General features: G+C 38.5%; 1 protein-coding gene across 2 annotated transcripts in view; it reads right to left on the bottom strand.

Annotated features, from left to right (window-relative positions):
* The window catches only part of Adam23 (ADAM metallopeptidase domain 23), a 141,156-nt gene that overhangs the window by 50,062 nt on the left and 72,587 nt on the right, over positions 1-18,507 (bottom strand). For both annotated transcript variants that reach the window (XM_028765604.1, XM_028765603.1), the window contains exons 5-9: positions 12,475-12,557; positions 10,984-11,047; positions 6,632-6,704; positions 5,790-5,863; positions 3,924-3,989 (exon numbers count right to left, since the gene is read on the bottom strand). In XM_028765604.1, the coding sequence (XP_028621437.1) occupies positions 3,924-3,989; positions 5,790-5,863; positions 6,632-6,704; positions 10,984-11,047; positions 12,475-12,557 (360 nt within the window). The remainder of the gene's footprint in view (positions 1-3,923; positions 3,990-5,789; positions 5,864-6,631; positions 6,705-10,983; positions 11,048-12,474; positions 12,558-18,507) is intronic.

The raw sequence follows: 18,507 nt of genomic DNA, 5'->3' as shown, positions 1-18,507 counted from the left end.
GAAGAAGAAATTAACTTATTCAGTTAATAATTCTTATGAAATAATTATAAACTATTGCTTATTAATGTAGCCCTCCCCAACAAGTCAGAATTATTGATGAAAATCCATAATTTATTTGGTCCATTAAAAAATACAGTGGTTTTTAAATAAGGAAAACCAAATGAGGTTTTAATTGAAAAAATATTTGAGTCATTGCTGATTTGCACCTTATTGGCTCATATTTAATAACGCGGCAGTAATGCAAGCAAAACACTTGCTTTACGTGTGCTTTAAAATATCCCAACCAATTTTTTATTAGGCAGTTTTTAATATTTATTTTTAGCTTAAGCAGCTCAAGGAAATGTTTGCAGACTTTTATCAAGCTATAATTGCTCACAAATTAGGTTCTGCCAGCTAGGTACCAAGATGCTTTCTACAAATTTGAGAGATTTTTTTTTCTTTCTAATTGAAAGCCTCTGATAATTGGGCTGCTTGTTCAAAACACGAGAGGTGCAATTTTTCAGGCGGCCAATATTAGAGAGGGAAGCTCGAATGCAAATGTAGGCAAAATGTTTCCATTTCCTGCATGAATGAGAACTAATTTGGCAAATAAAGAAAAATGTGCGAGCTCCATCTTATGATAAAACTTACCTTCACATTTTCTGATCACTGAAAACCATTTCCATTTAAGCCGGCAAATTGGCTTTCACCTCCTGGATAAATGAGCCCCTTAAGAAACGTGCCCTTTTGAAAACAATTAAAGCTGAACCTTATTTTCAACCCAAAGGTAAGAATTATAAAGCCCCGCTGGCTCGTACAGTACAAACACTGTGAGATGGGGCTCCTCGGTGGGATGATTATGCCAAGCCCAGCAGCAAATCTCCAGATGCTGGAAATTGACGTATTCACTTATCCTAGCTCGGTCTGCTTGCGGCACCGAGGTGCGCTACACTGCTCTCTAGTCATTTATTGCATCTTTGCAGCGATAATATTTTAAAACTTCATTTGATAGAAGGATTACCTCTAAAAGCAGGGATTTTCTCAACTCTTATGAGGGGGTCTTAAAAGTGAATATTTATTTGGGACGACTGTAGGACGGGATGTAATCTACTCTTATAGCAAAGGAATTGTTTAGTGCTTTTGGCCCAAAATAATAACTCTTTAAATGCTAGAGACTCTCAGTAGTTTTTTCTATCTTAGGCATTATTATCATTCAAAAATCAAGGTTTGTTATTTGTTTGCATTTTTAAAACCCAATCCCCAAATTTATCATTAAAATATCATGCTCAGTTTTCATTCGATATACTGTAACGAAATGAAAACGCAAATATTGTTCATTTAAAAACTTGGATTTCTTTTTTAATTAAAAGATGTGGGCCAGTGAGTGGTTCAGTGGGTAAAGGTGCTTGCCAGGCGAGCCTGAGGATAATTCAAGTGTCTAAACTCATATTTAAAAAAAAGTCAGAAGTGGTGTCATGCACCTGCAATCCCAGCACCTCGATGTTGAGGTGGGAAGTGGAGATAGAATTACTAGCATAGCAGCAACAAGGGGCTTGATACCTCCACACCATGCCTACAACCACACACATCATACACACACACACACACACACACACAATAATGAATTGATGTTTACATAAATGTTTAAAACAACTTAAATTAAAAAACATGGTACCCCAAATAAGATGATTTTTATTACCAAATATGTGGTATAAGCAAATAAGGTTTTCTCTGCAGAGACCATGTTTTTTGAGAACGGTGCTATTGCATTATTTGTACAATTGGGTACATTGTGACACTATCTCCTGTGCTCTCTCCTCTTCCCACCCCCCCCTCTCACACACACACACACACACGCACACACACACACACACACTAATAGTAAATAAAATAATGTTCTCAACTACTCATCTGGAAGAACTTCACTTTGTATGTTCAACAATGTTGTACACAGATGTACAGATACGATACAGTTATCCATACATTACAAGATTTGTATAATGGATGCTAGGAAAAGCTCAGACTTTTAAAGACACAGTTGCATAACTTGCCACAGTCATCAGGTTTGAAAAGTAGCTGGAAAACTCTCAGTTAGAAAAGGAGGTTCAAATGAAGACAGCCCCACCAATACCCTTCAGAAACTCAGATTTAAGCCTTTCTAAGCACAAGTCACCACATGAACATTTGGTTTTCCTTACCAGAGAAGATTTCTCCTAAGTTATATGTAATTCCAAAACATTTTCCTTCTTATTCTTATATCTCAAGAAATTTATTTAAAGGCTGAAAGAGAAAATTAAGTCTGTCTACTAAAAATGTAAAGAATTCCATGGGGGAAAAATAATTTTCAACACAACTGAATTACTACTTAGTAACTAATAGTAATTAAATATCTATTAAAGTAAAAGACTCAATTAAAAATTTAAGTATACATTAAACCTTTTGTAAAATATAGTTTCACGGATTTCTCTGAGGAGACTGAGCCGAATGGAATTTCATATTGTCAATTTAATACAAAATACAACTTTATCATATAGCTCACTAACTGATTTCCTTAAAATAACAAGGACTTAATGAAACTTAAAATTGTATTCTAATATTTTATAAGGGTTTTACCCATATCTGACTTTAAAGCATGGAGTCTTTAAAAATTCAACTCCACTCTTAATGAGCAATCTTTAGAATTAAACTGCGTAGCTGTAACACAATAATCACCGACCTAATGAGATTAGGGTTGTGGCCAAGGTGGGGCCTGATGCAAAAGGCTCAAGAGAACCACTTTGCCACATCCTTGCCTAGCTTCAATTAATGGTCTCACTTTAGTAGCTTGACACACTGGAGATGAGCTAGCACTGGAGAAGTGTACCAGAGAGGTTACCAGCACATCAAGAGAACCGAGCACAGTAGTGTACAGCCAAGATGCTCAGGTGCTGATGATGGAAGTGGCTAAGTGGAGAATAGACACAAATGAGTTTGGTGTTTCTGTCCAAACATTTCTCTTAAGCATCACCAGAGTGCAGCGCATGTTACTCCCACAGGTGTAACACAACGTTATTTATATTATCAATATTCAGAACAACAAACTACTGGTTTTAAAGGGTCTCTTTAGATAGATGTTTCATTTGTCTGTTTGTATGTTCAGTGCGGGGGTTGGGAGGGATGGAACCCAGAGCCTCATGCGTGACTATTTCATAACAAAAGCATGGAATAGGATAGTGAACCAGTGGCCAAGCACACAGATGTGAAAAGTAGAGAGCAAGGATTTTAAACATGGACAAGTGAAAAGCATCATATTGGTAAATCTACCCGTTATAAGTCTCTATTAAAGAGGTAATTTTGGAGCTGTCAAAATTCCATAAAGTTATTGTCTCTTCTTCATCTAGAAACACGGTGTTCATTTAGAACCACCAAATAATTGTGTCTAAACATCTGGACTTAACAAAGTTACAAACAATAGCTATATCAAAGTAAAATGCATTTCTTGTTTAACAAGCTATCAGGCTTCTGCGCTGGTTTGAATGAGAATGGCCCTCATAGGCTCATCTATTTGAGCACTTTGTCTTTAGTTGGAGGAGCTTCTTTAGGAAGAATTAGGATGTATGAGCTATTTTGAAGAGATGAGTCACTGAGGGTGAGCCCATGTCAGCCCCTCCTCTCTCTCTCCCTACCTGTGTGTGTCTGTATGTCTTTTTGTGTGTGTGTGTGTGTGTGTGTGTGTCTGTCTGTCTGTCTGTCTGTCTGACCATCTCAGCCTCTACTGCTCTAGCACCATGCCTACCTGCCTGCTGCTGCACTAAACTACCTGTCCATGTTGATCATGGACTCACCCTTTGAAGCTGTAAACAAGGCCCCAATTAAAAACTTTTTTTTAATAAGTTGTCTTGATCATAGTGTCTCTTCACAGCAATAGAACAGTAACTAAAACAGCAATGATTTTATATTCTTACCGTCTTGTGATCATTAACAATCATAAGCTCCAAATACTTCATTTCTTCAAATACACCACGCGATGGCTAAAGAAAATTAGAAATGCATGGTTAGAACAGTGGATAACATACAATATCTCTTAGCCTTGAATTCCAGGACTTCACTGCCTGTTACATAGATACCCAAAAAAGATGCTTGGTAAGCAGTTGCTCATTATGTGACTATAAAGTGTCACTGAACAAAGAAGCAGCTAGAGAAACACAGTGTCACTCTCCTTACCAAAATGAGAAATAGTTCATAGGGTTTCTGTGTGGTTTACCATGTGAAATTACTCTAAAGGAAAAGGAATGGCATGATAGCTAAAAATAAATAAATTTCCTTTTCTATAGTAATAACAGCAAAATATTCACATTTACTTAAAATGTCAAAGGGAATTCACTTTAAATTCATCTCAAGAGAACAGCAGGCATCTCTAAAATCACATCAGGGTGGTCAATAAGAATTAGAGGTCTGGAATAAAAGGCATCTGACAGAGTTCCAATTTCCAGCCCCTCACAGGAACAAACGCCGACAGATAGCACTTTAGGAATAAAGACTATTTTACTTCTCAGTCACACATATTCTCTCATAGCTGAAGAGGTAATGATGATGGTTCCTCATTGTGTACTGAGTAACAGTTCAGTATGGGGCACACTGTGGTGAAAAGAAAGCCACAGAAGCCAACTGCATCTTCGAGAGGAAGCATAGAGTTCTGATTAAGTGAACAAAAAGAAATTGTATTTGTGATTACCATGTAATGCCATTACCATTGTAATGCCAATGTACACTATGCAAGAAGATGATTCAAACTTGAACTAACTTTTAGATTGCTGGGGTGTCTAATTCATTTAACACACACCCATACACACACACACACACACACACACACACACACATACACACACACACACACACACACACACACACACAAATACATTCAACTAAGTATTATCTAAAATGTATAATTTGTGCTATAATTATTCATTAAGTCATCTAGTGAATTACTATGTAACCTATAAGCTGCAGAATTAATTCTTGGTTCCATGGCATTCACCATGTAATTACTAAACAGTCCCAATCATTACTGCCTTCTAACCTACTACATATTTAGTTACAATGCCCTTATGTATTTACCAGTGCACAAAAGGCATGTAACAGTTACTGGTTTTGCAGTCTCAGGACTTTTATTTAGCCACTGTCATATTGCCAATAAAGGGTATGGAATTGTGTCATTTTGGTCTAAAAAAACACATTCAGATTTCAACTTTGGTATAATAGAATTTTTCATTTGGAAGAAATAAAAATAAACTTGATTAGCCAATTTTTTAAACAGAAATATTCTATTTGATATTGTAGAAGCCAGATTACTCTAAAGCTGTGGTGCAGTTTCTTTATTGTTTGTTTGTGTGTTGTTTGGTTTGGTTTGGTTGTGTGGGGAGGGTGAATGCGTGGGGAAGCCAGAGGTCAACTACTGGAGTCAGTTCTCTCCTTCCTTCGGCCAGGTGGTCACAAGGATGGAGTTCAGGGTACCAAGCTTCACCTACTTAGCCATCTCACCAACCCTACTGTGCTTTTCCATAGTGGGTGGGAGGGAACTGCCCTCCAATTGTCCTAAGAAAAACACATCGAAGACAGAACTAAAACAACATATTTTTTACATGACATCAGGGGTCACAGTGCACTCTAATCAGTTTGAATCCTTAACAGGGAGGGAAGAATAAATTGCATCATGCTGAAAATCCTCAAGAGATGGAGCTTCTCTGTGCTGTTTTTGTTTTGAAGGGGAAGGTTCAGAGGGAGCATGGGGAGTGAGAAGGAGCCATGCTGTGGCCCCAGGCTACACTCACATTGACTGCTCTTTTCCTTCTTCTCAGCCACTGTAATTCAGGTAGCCAAGGCCACTGGTCACTGCCATCTGTGCCTGTGTAAGAGGGAAATTAACGTCAAATGGATGCGGACAGCATTCCATTGAGAATAGTCTTCAAATATTACACGAAGGAACAGTGCCATTAATAATGAATGTCATCCCAGAGCCCAAATAGCCTACAGTCAAACAGCGCATTGATTGTTCAACATTTCACACTCACAAAGACAGTTCAAATGCTATTTTCTTCTCATCATGAAAAATGTGAGTTGCCCAAGGTTGATTAGAAGACGGTTATCTGACCCACAACCGTTTAGCAATAGCCTAAGAACTCTACTATGGATGCCCAATTTACTTTAGATTTTAAAATGATATGTGGCATAGGGCTTTGTGTAAATTGTCAAAGGTTCTGGGCATTAGTATATAGGAATAGTATCACATGCCCACAGGAAACCAAAAGAAGCCTTTGCCAACATCAGTGTACTAAAGATGCTTGGGACAGGGTGAATAGGAGAGGTGATGCAAAAAGAGCTGGGGAAGGGCAAACCAGAAAGTCTGGTTTAAAGCCTGGCCCTGCAGTAATCATTTACATTTGACCACACTCAGATTCCAAGCCCAGCTACATGCTGGAGCTTTATTTGTCATCTCCACTGAAGCAATTCTCCAAGCCTCATCCCACACAAGGCTCAGCTGAGACTGCACTCCCCACCCACACAGCTGACCTGAGCTCTCAGACCAATTTCCCTCCTGAACAAGCCTGTATATCCACAGGGGTCTGCAAGTCACACCCCCACACATATCACGGCTATTTTAATTAAGACTTACTGAGATTCTTCATCTGCTTAGAATATTGTCCTGCCAAGGTTTTCTGGATTATGTGTGGTCGGCCTGTGCTTTTCTGAAACAAAAACAATTGCAGGAAATGAAAAAGTAAGACAGGAAGACACCTCTATGACTCTATGGAACTGTGCTTTGCGTAATGCTTCTTCTAATATCCTTCCTTACAGGAGGACATGAGATATTGGAAGGAAGAGGGTATGCCTTGTTGAATCTTTAATTTGAAATGAAAAAGCACCCTTCAACTGCCCCACTTCAGATCAAAGCACTGTTTTGTCAGTTGCTCTTTAATCTCAGCTTCTTTCAAAGCCCCAAGTGGGAAATGCGTAGGAAAGGAACGCCTGTCCACCAGCATGAGACAACCCTGGTGCTCTTATACACTTTTAAAACATAAAATTTGAAAAGATGAAACCGCAATTTTCCCATCAACTTGCAAGTGATTTAAAAATTATGATATCTGTAGTTAATTACAGCTGCAAGGCAGAATGTACTCATGCATCACTGGTAACATGGTTTGAGAAAGATTTTTAATAATTTCCATAAGCAACCTTGAAGATATTCATACCCTTTGGCCTAGAAATTAGACAGTCCCATTACATTGTCAGAAGCGGAAGTGGTATTAAGGGCTGAGTGCTTACCACTCAGTGCTTCTGCCAACCAGTGTTGATATGTGTATTATGCAAATTACTCCCAACAAAAGTCCATGTACCCTGTACTCCATCCCTTCCTGGGTGGCTTTCTGTTGCTATGATAAAACACTGATCATAACAAACTTGAGAAGGAAAGAGTTCATTCCAACTTGCAGGTTTCAGTCCATCATGGAAGAAAATGAGGGCAGGAACTCAAGCAGGAGCTTGAAGGGAAGAACTGAAGCAAAGACCATGGAGAGATGCTGCTTACTGGCTTGGATCCTCTGGCTTGCTCAGCTAACTTTTTATACAGTCCAGGGATACCTATTTATCCCACCTGTCTAAGAACAGTGTCACCTGCAGTGGGCTTGGCCATTCTACAAAGTTAGCAATAGAAAAATGGCCCACAGACATGCCCACAGGCCATTCTCATGGAGACTGGTCTTCATCTGAGTTTCCCTCTTCTTGGGTGGGTCAAGTTGACAACCAAGATCAACCATCATGTTTCTACTTAACGAATAAAAATACCGAGATTCAGAAAGATACATAATTGGGTTAGGTTGTGCTATGAAACAATGAAACAATTCATTTATTTAAAATATATATGGAAATATGCAATGGAGAAATTTTGTGAATATTTGCTAAAAGGTGGTAAATTATCTTTGGGGATGGTATGATGGATAATTACTACTTAGCTTTTCAAATTTTTTAACATATCATTAGATTGGGGGCTTTTGCAATATTGATAATTGAACCCAAAGTCACATATATAGTAAATTAGTTCTGTTCCACTAAGCAATACCTAGCCTGTTTTCTGGTTTCGTTTTCTTTTTCTTTCTTTTTCTGTTTTTGGTGTTATTATTTCATTTGCTTGTTTTGTTTTTTGAAACTAGGTCTCACTAAGTTTTCCAGATTGGCCTTGAACTAAGCCTTCTACTTCAGACTCCTGAGTAGCTGTGATTACAGACATAAAATACCACACTCAATTAATGTATTAGTTTTATAATCATAAAAATGGCTTTTTAAAAAGGCTTTTCTTATTAGATTTGATAGAAATAATAATTAAGGATATTACTAATTGTTTCTACTTGCAATTGAATGTGAATTCTGACTGGAGCTATTATGTCCATACTTTCGACTTACTACAAAGAATGCTAAAATCAATAATAATAATAATATGAACAGCCAAAAATCCAAATTCTATTCTAATTAGTTCTTTATTCTGGAAACAGATGAAAATACACCTAGCAAAGTGATATTCACCTGTGAACCTGCAACGGGATTTTTGCAACTAATTTAAAGATCCAAATTCTAGCCGGGCAGTGATGGCACACGCCTTTAATCCCAGCACTTAGGAGGCAGAGGCAGGCGGATTTCTGAATTTGAGGCCAGCCTGGTCTACAAAGTGAGTTCCAGGACAGCCAGGGCTGCACAGAGAAACCCTGTCTCGAAAAAACCAAAAAAAAAAAAAAAAAAAAGAAAAAGAAAAAAAAAGAGCCAAGTTCTGCTGGTTTGTCTCCACCCACAGTGCAGTGCGAATGAGAGCAAATCACACCAAGAACAAAAGGGAGGCAGTAGGAGGAAGCAGGAAACAGAAGATAATAAGCAGGTAACCATCACCCTCAGCAGCATAGTCACAGCTAGAACAACGAACAAAGCGCCAGTTCCTTAAACATTTTGATAATATGCGTTTCTATGCACATAAATCCTTGTAGCAGCTCAGCAGACACACTGCAACACATTTATGAATCCACCCCATCTGCAAAAATTATCTTATTATGGATGTACTGGAAATTACCCCATTTATACTTCCTTAAAATACAAAAGCTTAGAGGACTATTTTGGATTTATTGTTGTTGTTTTCCTTTCGGGGTTTCTTCTGTGACAAAGGTAAGGGAGCAGTTACTCAAAGTAAACAGTCAGGTGAATGTCTGGATGTCTGGCAGTTTTGTCATAAGATGGTTATCTGCTTGCCCATGAAACAGGGAGCATATTTTACTCATCAAAATGTCTTAATCAAGGCTAAACTGTCATCACTCTCTGGAAAATTTTAAAGTTACTGATCAAAACCCATACAGGCTTGTTCAAATATTGTTATCACCAGGTACAATTTAATGTTTTTTTCTGTCTTAAATTTGAAAAGTTACCTCATAGTGTTTATATATATATATATATATATATATATATATATATATATATATATATGTGTGTGTGTGTGTGTGTGTAAATATATAAATTTATTTTCATCTATACATTAGATAATGTATTTATATATAAATAAAATATATACATTTAGATGATATGTATATTATATAAATACATAGTCGTGTGTTATATATTTTATATTATATAAATGTATATATAAATATATTGCACACACACATATACAGACAAGAAAATAAATGTTATCTTTTATTATCAAAGTCTAAATGTCAGAGTTGATAAAATGGCTCAGCAGTTGAGAGGTCTTGCTGCCCTTGCAGAGGCCCAGGTTCAGTTCCCAGCACCCACATGGATTCTCACACGCATCTGTAACTTCACTTCCCAGGGCTCTGAAGCCCTTTACTGGGCTCCTCAAACAGAACACACAGAACACTCATACACAATGAGCGTGTGTGTGTGTGTGTGTGTGTGTGTGTGTGCGTGCGTGTGTGTAATATATAATGTATATATGTACAGGTATATGTATGTGTGGATGGATGGATGGATGGATGGATGGATACATATTTTAACAGCCTCAGTGATTACTATATTTTTCAAAGAAAGATTTTTTTTTTAATGTTTCCATCTGGACATGAGAAAACACATGGAACATTCAGTTGGCCTGGGCTGCATGGTGACACCCTGTGTCCCACCAAACCTGTTTTCTGCTCTCCATCAAATGACTGCATTATTCTGATCATTGCTCTTTAAAAAAATAGTTTTTTTCTCATTAAAGTTCCCTCCCTAGGTCTCACTTGCCCTGCTGTGACCTCATTGTGTCTTCACTTGCCAATCTCCACCCATGCTAGAGCCTTTGTTATCATCACAGCTCTGGGAATGTTTTAGTCCCCTTGTGGCCTTTACTCAAGACTCCTCCTCACCTCAGTGGCTCTTTGCTCTCTTTAGCAGGTGCCACCATCTGAAATGCCGTGTGTGATTTTTTGCATCCTCATCATGAGTCTCAGGATATCAATTTTATCATGAATGTAATCTGTAGTAGCTTTCAATATAATATTGACAACTCTGTATTAGACTGTAAGGACTGCTGTCAGTAAACAGCGTGGTAGGAACACAGGGTGTCTTGTTATGGTTGTTGACCTGTACAGGATGAAACACTGCTTTCTTCTCCATCTGGAACTGTATGCTGTATCATGCAGACATTGTTTAGACCACGGATTTCCCTAGTAAGTATTTCTAGTAACAGAAACTAAGTACATTCAACACAATTATCTAAAGAAGACGGTAGAAATGAGAGCTGTTCTAATGAAGTCCAGGCTGCCCAGTGCAAAACAAAGGCCCTCCCTGTTCTCTCCAAAGTCTGGAAAGAATGGGCTTGCTTCAAAATACCTCAGCATCACACCTCTGATCTGGCCTCACTGGCATGAGGGCTTGGCCTTGTACCAGTCTAAGTGTGACATCACATAGCACGAATAAATGATCTTTGATGTGTTTTGTCTTCACATGTTGGAAAAATCAAATACCATAAGGAAACTGGTATCACAGACCTACCTCATCATGAGTCAGCTCCAGAGGCTCTATCATATACATGAAGGTGTCGTCCTCAAACATGCCACTGTAAGACAAGACACCAGGAGGAGAGTCAGTAAATGTGGTAAACAGGCATGTGACCATCTCGACAGTGTCATGAAAGAGTGCCTCAGAGCAAAGTCTTCATACAGTCCCAGATAAATGCCCAATAGCTTCATGGAACCTGCCATGGTCTCAGCACTCCAAGGACTCCACTAGATAGCGTGCAAGCATGTAAGCACAACAATGTAAAGCATTCCCCTGGAGCATGCAAAGGCTACATGATGTAACTTACTTCTAGAAATAAACTTATGACAGTATTGATCTGGAATAAGATCTCTCACAAGGTAGGGAAAAATCACTTATTTCAGAACTGTATGAAACTAGTACAAGGAAATTATATATCACATAGAAGGAAGCTGACGGCCCCATTGTCTAAGAATATTCTAAGACCATCTCTGATTCTGAAGAGGCTAGCAGGAATACCTTTTCACTTGTAAATTGTGAATTCCTAGTGTGTCACTAAAAAAACACATTTAACTTGGGGAGATATGAGAGTTTTTTAAAATAACATTTGAAATGGGTTTTAAGACCCATGTCTAAAGCTAAGTCTTCATTCTAAGCATCACTTGATTTGGGTCTAAAATGTGTTTATGCATGGTCTCCATGAGTCTGCCTCCAGACAATGGATGAGTTCCTCTTACTGTCCCATCCTTCCAAGACTGATACCTGGTAGACTAAGATCTAATCCAACTGATGACCTTTGCTATATTTCTGTAGGTCATGTGTCAACTCGACAGAGTCACTCTGTAAGCTTCTGACTAGAGTCTGGGTCTTAAATACCTCATCAGATCCACGACTAAGGATATGATTTCCCCTAAGAGTGGTGCTTCTGGCAGGCAGTGGAATCATCATGAAGTAATCACCATGTGCCTTATAAGAAGTCTTTAGCTTATGGCAGGGGGTGGGGGAAATGCCCTTGAAGGGCATTGTGGGACTTCAGTATCCTCACTATCTCCCCTTGCCAATGGTGAGCAGTTTCAATGGTGAGCAGTTTTCCTACACAACATACATTCAATTCACAATAATGTGGTTCCTCACAAGTGCCCCAAAGTAATGAGGTCAAGCCATCATGGATTCAAACTTCCAAGCTTGAAAGAAATTAATCCTTTTCTCTTACATGTTGATTATCTCAGAAAGCTACTATATCCCTATCCCTTCCTTCATAGCATCAACCAAAATGGGCGCCAATTACCTATGTAATTATTTGTTTAATTTCTGAGTTTTCTGCAAAGTCTAGGTGCTAAAGAAAAGGGGACTTTAGCTCTCTAGAACTGCTCTATAGCTAGTCCTCAACATATCACTGACATAGAAAAGTCACTAATATAAAGTATGTGAAAATAAAAACTGCTGAGTGTGAATGGATATGAACAAGCCTGGAGGTCAGGAGGACCCAAGAAGATTCCCACATACTGGAGTCCATTGCAGGTCGACAGAGCCACCCTGGAGTCCTTGACACCTCTGATGCTTCCATGATAGTAACAGTGCTCTCCACCCTACAAAACAAAGAATGCCTTATTGATCATATCTGATACATTGATAGCCCTGCTTGATAGTTCTGTAGAGAAAGGCCGCCAATGGAGAGTATGCGTGCGCACAAGAAACTCCTATTTGAAGTAAAAAAAAAGGACTAGAAAAGCATTAAACATAACAAGTTTGCATGTGCTTAATGGAGGAGAAAGGGGCTTTACAGGAAATAAAACCAATGTAAACAAAGTTTGCATGCACTTTTTGAGCATGCATTATAGAAGTAGTTACAAACAGGTATGGTTACACTAGTTCCTCTCTCTCTTATACCATGATTCTTCTTGGTTCATATGCATTTGGTTTTTGTTTGTTTGGTTTTTGTTTGGTTTTTTTGTTTGTTTGTTTTTCGAGACAGGGTTTCTCTGTGTAGCCCTGGGTGTCCTGGAACTCACTCTGTAGACCAGGCTGGCCTCAAACTCAGAATCCACCTGCCTCTGCTTCCCAAGTGCTGGGATTAAAGGCGTGTGCCACCACCGCCCGGATTTATATGCATTTTAAATAGAATCTTTATACTGTTATTTTCAGATTCACCCCACTTTAGAAATTGTCTTCCTAAGGTACTCTCCATGTTATAAAAGAGAAACATACACACCAAGCCAAGCACAGCCCTTTATCTACAGTGGTGTAGTACTTAAAGCTATGGGAGGAACCAATCAGCAACAGATTTGAATTAAGGCCCATTCCACCAAATGGAACCCATACTTGATACTGCTTTGGTAATCGAGAATCTGAGACTAGATAGCCCAGGGACTTAGGGTAAAACCAAATAATATTGATCAAAAAAAGGAAAAAATGTAATTATAAAATTACTCTAAATGATTTTCTGCTATACTCATAAATCAATGTCTTTTTCAAGCATCATCAGAGAAACCTCCTCCTGCTACAGATGGGAACAAATATAAAAGATCATAGCCAGACATTACACAGAGAGGGAGAGACGTTGGAATACTCAGCTCTAAATGGGATGTCTCCCTCCCTTCAGAGCCCATGGAAGAGGAGACAGAGGAGTGTGCAAACCAGAGAGAATGGGGTACTTCAAGAAAACAAGGCCCTTTTAAATCATCATGAACAAAGCTCATATGAACTCAGAGACACCAGAGCAGCATGCACAGGGCCTGCATTGAGTCTGCACCAGGTCCTTTCTGCTTATATTATGACTCGTGATTTTGTGCTTGCATGAGATTCCTAAGTGTGAATGAGTGGGTTTGATTCTTATACCTTCTCTTAGGCTTTTTTTCTTCTTCTGTTGATTTACCTTTTCTAACTTTGATGTGATAGTTTTTGTTTTCTTATATTGTATTTTGTTATAGTTTTTTTTTAAATGAATGATTGATAAGTGAAAACTTAGCCACTAGGATAAAGGTTAACAACTGAACTGTGATTTATTCCTGCTGGAAGAGGGGACATCATTTTTCTCCAATGGAGTGACACTGGGTATATCAACCACTTCTCATGTTAAGAGTAGTTGGCCAACATATAATGAACTCTGCATCTTTTGTGTGCTTTTATTTGGTTACAGTTTACTATTGTTGTCTTTCGGGTGGTGTTTTATCTTGTTTTCTTGGTTTAAGGGGGCTTTGTTGTTTTATTAGGTTTTTGAGAAAGAACTAAAGTTGACTGGGTAGAGAGGGGTGAAGGATCTGGAAGAACTTTGGGGAGGGGAAACATCATCAAATATATTTAAATTTTAGAATGTTTTAAATTATAAACACATAATGTTAAAAGAAAGAAATCATAAAAGAGCATAGTCAACCTATTTGTGTTATATATATGTATCAATAAAATTGATATTAATATAAAATGTAAAGAAATAAAAAAGTATGTCCTTAATACAGACTCATGAAACCCTCTCCTACCTTTCAATGTGTACTGCCCATCTTGGTTTAAGCTGCTGTTTGATGTTTATGTTGTGATTTTGAGAAGGTGTTTATAACTGTGCTACCCTTTGATTACACTTCCTATCTTTCTACATTTTTAATTTGAGGGAACATATTGTTTTGTCTCTTTGCTTGTATATCTAATTAGCACCCCATCCTCTAAGAGTAATTTAAAACTCCTCCTAATAAGTCAGTGTGGCATGCTTATTCTGTACCTAAAGATAGATACGCTTGTGTTTGCTTTCAGTCGTCCCATGCTTCAGTCCAGCCTACTGATTTCTGGGTACCATTAACAGACACCACTCAGGACTTCCTGGAACACTGGTGGGAAGTCTTTCTTTACCTTACGTTGGACCTTAAATTCCCTGACTTCCTTATTTACTGTCACCACCACCATCCCCCTGTTAGAGACATACAGTGTCTGCTACTTCATTAAAAAGTATTTATGACAGATAAGTTTATCAAGTACTCATGAGGGTAAACCTTTTGTTTTCAGCCCTCACAGGAGAGCCACATGTTGGGTATAAATGCCAAACTATCCATTACATCACCCTGGCACATCAGAGGCCTGTAGAGTCTTCAAGTGTCTGGCGATGCTAATTCAGACACAATTCTAGCAATCAGACATTTTCTATAAAATCTATTGTTAACTCTTCTAAGAGGACTTCATGGACTCCTAGTCGGCTCCACGTCCATGCAGTCCAGTGCCATATCTTCATGTGGATGTTTCTTCTCCATCATATTAAGAACTCCAGGATACCCAGCAACTGAAAACAGCTCATATGCTTCCATCCAGCACTCATTTATTATCTCTGCGTCATCCCTTCTCCATGCTCTTTCATAAACTGAGCTACTTCACCCAACTGGAGATGGGGTGTCCACCTGGTCATGTGGGTAAGTAATAAATCAGGGGTCTAATTATTCTCCAAGTCCACATTTCAACCTGCTACCCCCTTTGCAGGTGCCCCTGATTCCTGGGTCTTTCTGGCATTGGTAACATGAGTTGCCTTGCTGCCTCCAGCTTCCCTAAAAAAGTATTTAGTGGAGCAGATAAAGTTCAAGCCCGAGAGAAGGGTTCTTGGCCTACCTGCTGCCCATCTTCTGAAATTGAATGGACATACTTCTACTGCCACCTTTACTTGGTTTTGTCCCAGTGGCTTTATTTTCCTAAATAATTTAATTATTAATTTAATTTTAGAATAGGTTATTGGGAAGGCATATGATAAATCACATATGTGCTATATATGTGGGTTGCTCCTTGGTCTAAAATAGCAATGTTGCTTATAAATATTGATTAGTAAATAGTATGTCAAGTTCTATTTGTGTATTTAAGGACAAATGGGTCCACACATCTCAGCAACTTGAGAATCCAGGTCAATGTATAGCAATCACATTTCAAATTCTTCACATGTTTCTAAAAAACAAAATATACACTAACTGTAAATTCTGTCAAAATTGTTCTTTAGCACTTCATGTCACACACACAAAGCTGGCTTAATCGAGTGGTCATAAGAAATGCACAGAAACTATTCATATTCACCTGGCCTTCCCAAGAAGAGCTATTTTCAAATTTTCCTTTTGATATTCTTACTTTTCCCATAAAATATCACCAGCCTTTATTATATGTAAATTCCAGTCACTTGTACTGATGAGTGGAAGTTGATTCTCTAACTAGAAAGATAATTGCTACCTGTTTGAATTAAGGTAGGAAACTCTATATTTGCTTGTCTGTCATCAAGTTCTGTGACTCTTCTGTGAGACTGGAGGAACACTCAGTCCCTGGTGTTGACACAGTATTCAGTTTTACTATCTAAAGTACATAGTTAGATTAAGCACTAGGAGTAGTTTGGTGATTCCCATTTTAGTGTAATCTTAGAATATTATCTGAATTTATTGTTAAATTTATAGTAAGGTTTTTTTAAGTATTATTGAAAAATATCACTTGTCAACTCTACTGACCCATGTTGCTGTAGTTAGTCAGGACAGAAAGGACACATGTGAAGGATTTCATCCCTGTGACACAGAGTAATCACCTCCAGGGGGACTGCCGCAAGAATATGCCATATTGAATAATCACTAACTGATTGTAACCACAATCTTCATGTGCAGATTAGGAGATGGGCAGCATGAAGTAAAAGTTCTGCCAAAAGTAGCAAGAAAGGCCAAGTTGGATGTCACAGCTTCAGGTCCTCTGTTAGCATCTCTTCTTCCAGGTAAGAAAGCCTCAGACCACTCAAGAGGGCTCATCAGCGCTGACCTCTGAGAGTGGGCACAAACCTGGGATTAAGCAAGCAGCAGCAAGGGCTGAGCCACTGTGTCTCCATCAGTGTCAACATTTTTGGATCCAAAACTGTTGTTCTGTTAATTAAATTCAACAAAAAAATGGATCCTCTGAGAAGAAGAACCTATTGGTAGTCAGAGGAAATGAAAATTCCTAGTCAATGCCCTCCTTTCATTCTCAGCCATGCCTTTCCTCACAGCCAAGGACTGAAGAGCTAAAATATGTTCACATAATAACTTACTTCTGCATAAAGTTAGCAAATGCAGAATTCCACTGAAAACCATAGTGCACACAGCACTGTTCTGTTGCTGCTCACTGGTGTGGGGAGGGTTGTTTGCTATAAGTTTTGTTTACTTGAGGGCTTGTTAGCCTGCCTATTCTTCACGGTGTGAGCATCTGCACCTGCATCTGCCTCTCTCTCTCTCTCTCTCTCTCTCTCTCTCTCCGTATGTGTGTGTGTATATATGTGTGTCTGTGTGTGTCTGTATGTCCCTGTGTGTGTATATGAGTGTCTGTGTGTCTGTATGTCTGTGTATGTATGTGTGAGAGACAGACAGAGAGAGAGAGAGAGAGAGAGAGAGAGAGAGAGGAGAGAGAGAGAGAGATATGGTTGGACACTGTGCTAAATGGAACAGTCCAGTAGAGAAAGACAAATGCTGAACAAAGCATCGTAGGTTGCCTGAGAGTCGTGGAAGCAGAGGGTGGAATAGTGGTTGTCAGCAGCAAGAGGCAATTGAGCAAATGAAGAGATGTTAGTCAACAGGTACAAAGTTTTAGTTATGTGAGTGGAAAATACTGTGGAGACAGAAAGTGCCACACAACGACTACAGTTACAATATTATATCCTTAAGATCTGCTACGAGGTAGATTTTTAAATGTTCTCACTAACATGAATAACTACAGGAGGCAGAGGATGTGTTAATCAGCTTCAGTGTGCTCACCCTTCCCCAGTGCATACAGATCAAAGCATGACATTTGGTACAACCCAGCTATGTAATATTCTTATGTATAAAATCTAAGATGCACACCTTACATACACAATTTGCATTTTTCAATTATACTTCAATAAAGCTGGGGAAAAGAAAGCACTCACAAAGGACTGCATATTATAGGATTTCATTTATGTTCCAAATAGACAATTTATAGAGGCAGAAAAGTAGATTAGCAGTTACCTATGATGGGACAGAAAGCCGCCAGGGAATGACTACTAATAGATAAGATGGTTCTTTGCAGGGTGATGAAAAAATGTTTTAAAATTAGATTATGTTAATGGATGCATAATTTTGCAAATATAGTAAAAACAATTTAATTGTGTACTTTATGGTATATAAATTATGCCCCAATAAACTTGTTTAAACCAAAGAAAACATAAATAGGTTGTCTTTTAAATGAGCAAAATGAAATCAACAAAGTTGCTTTATTGTATATTGTGTCACACTTTGTGAAAGGCATAGTGGAAGAAATGCTAATAAAATCTGCTTGCCTGGGTACACAGAAGCTGCTCCGTGTGCATCCACAGATACCTACATGGTGTCTAGACCATGAGCTTGGGTGGTTGGTTTGTTTGTTTGTTTGTTTGTTGTCTCCCTGGTTTCTGTCTTTGCTTCTCTTTTCAGTACACTTTCATTCATAAAAGTAAAAGAAATATATATATATACCCACTCATCTAGGAGTGGGAAAGGGGAACTGCTCAGCACAGTAAAACGGAAAGACCATAACAGCGTTTGCTCTCACAGTACCGGTGCATCAGGACTTCCAATA

The sequence above is a fragment of the Grammomys surdaster genome, unplaced genomic scaffold, assembly GCF_004785775.1.
Source record: "Grammomys surdaster isolate TR1022 unplaced genomic scaffold, NIH_TR_1.0 165, whole genome shotgun sequence".
NCBI classification, from domain to species: domain Eukaryota; kingdom Metazoa; phylum Chordata; class Mammalia; order Rodentia; family Muridae; genus Grammomys; species Grammomys surdaster.
Note: the sequence above shows the minus strand (reverse complement) of the source record. Positions and strands in the feature narration are given on the sequence as shown.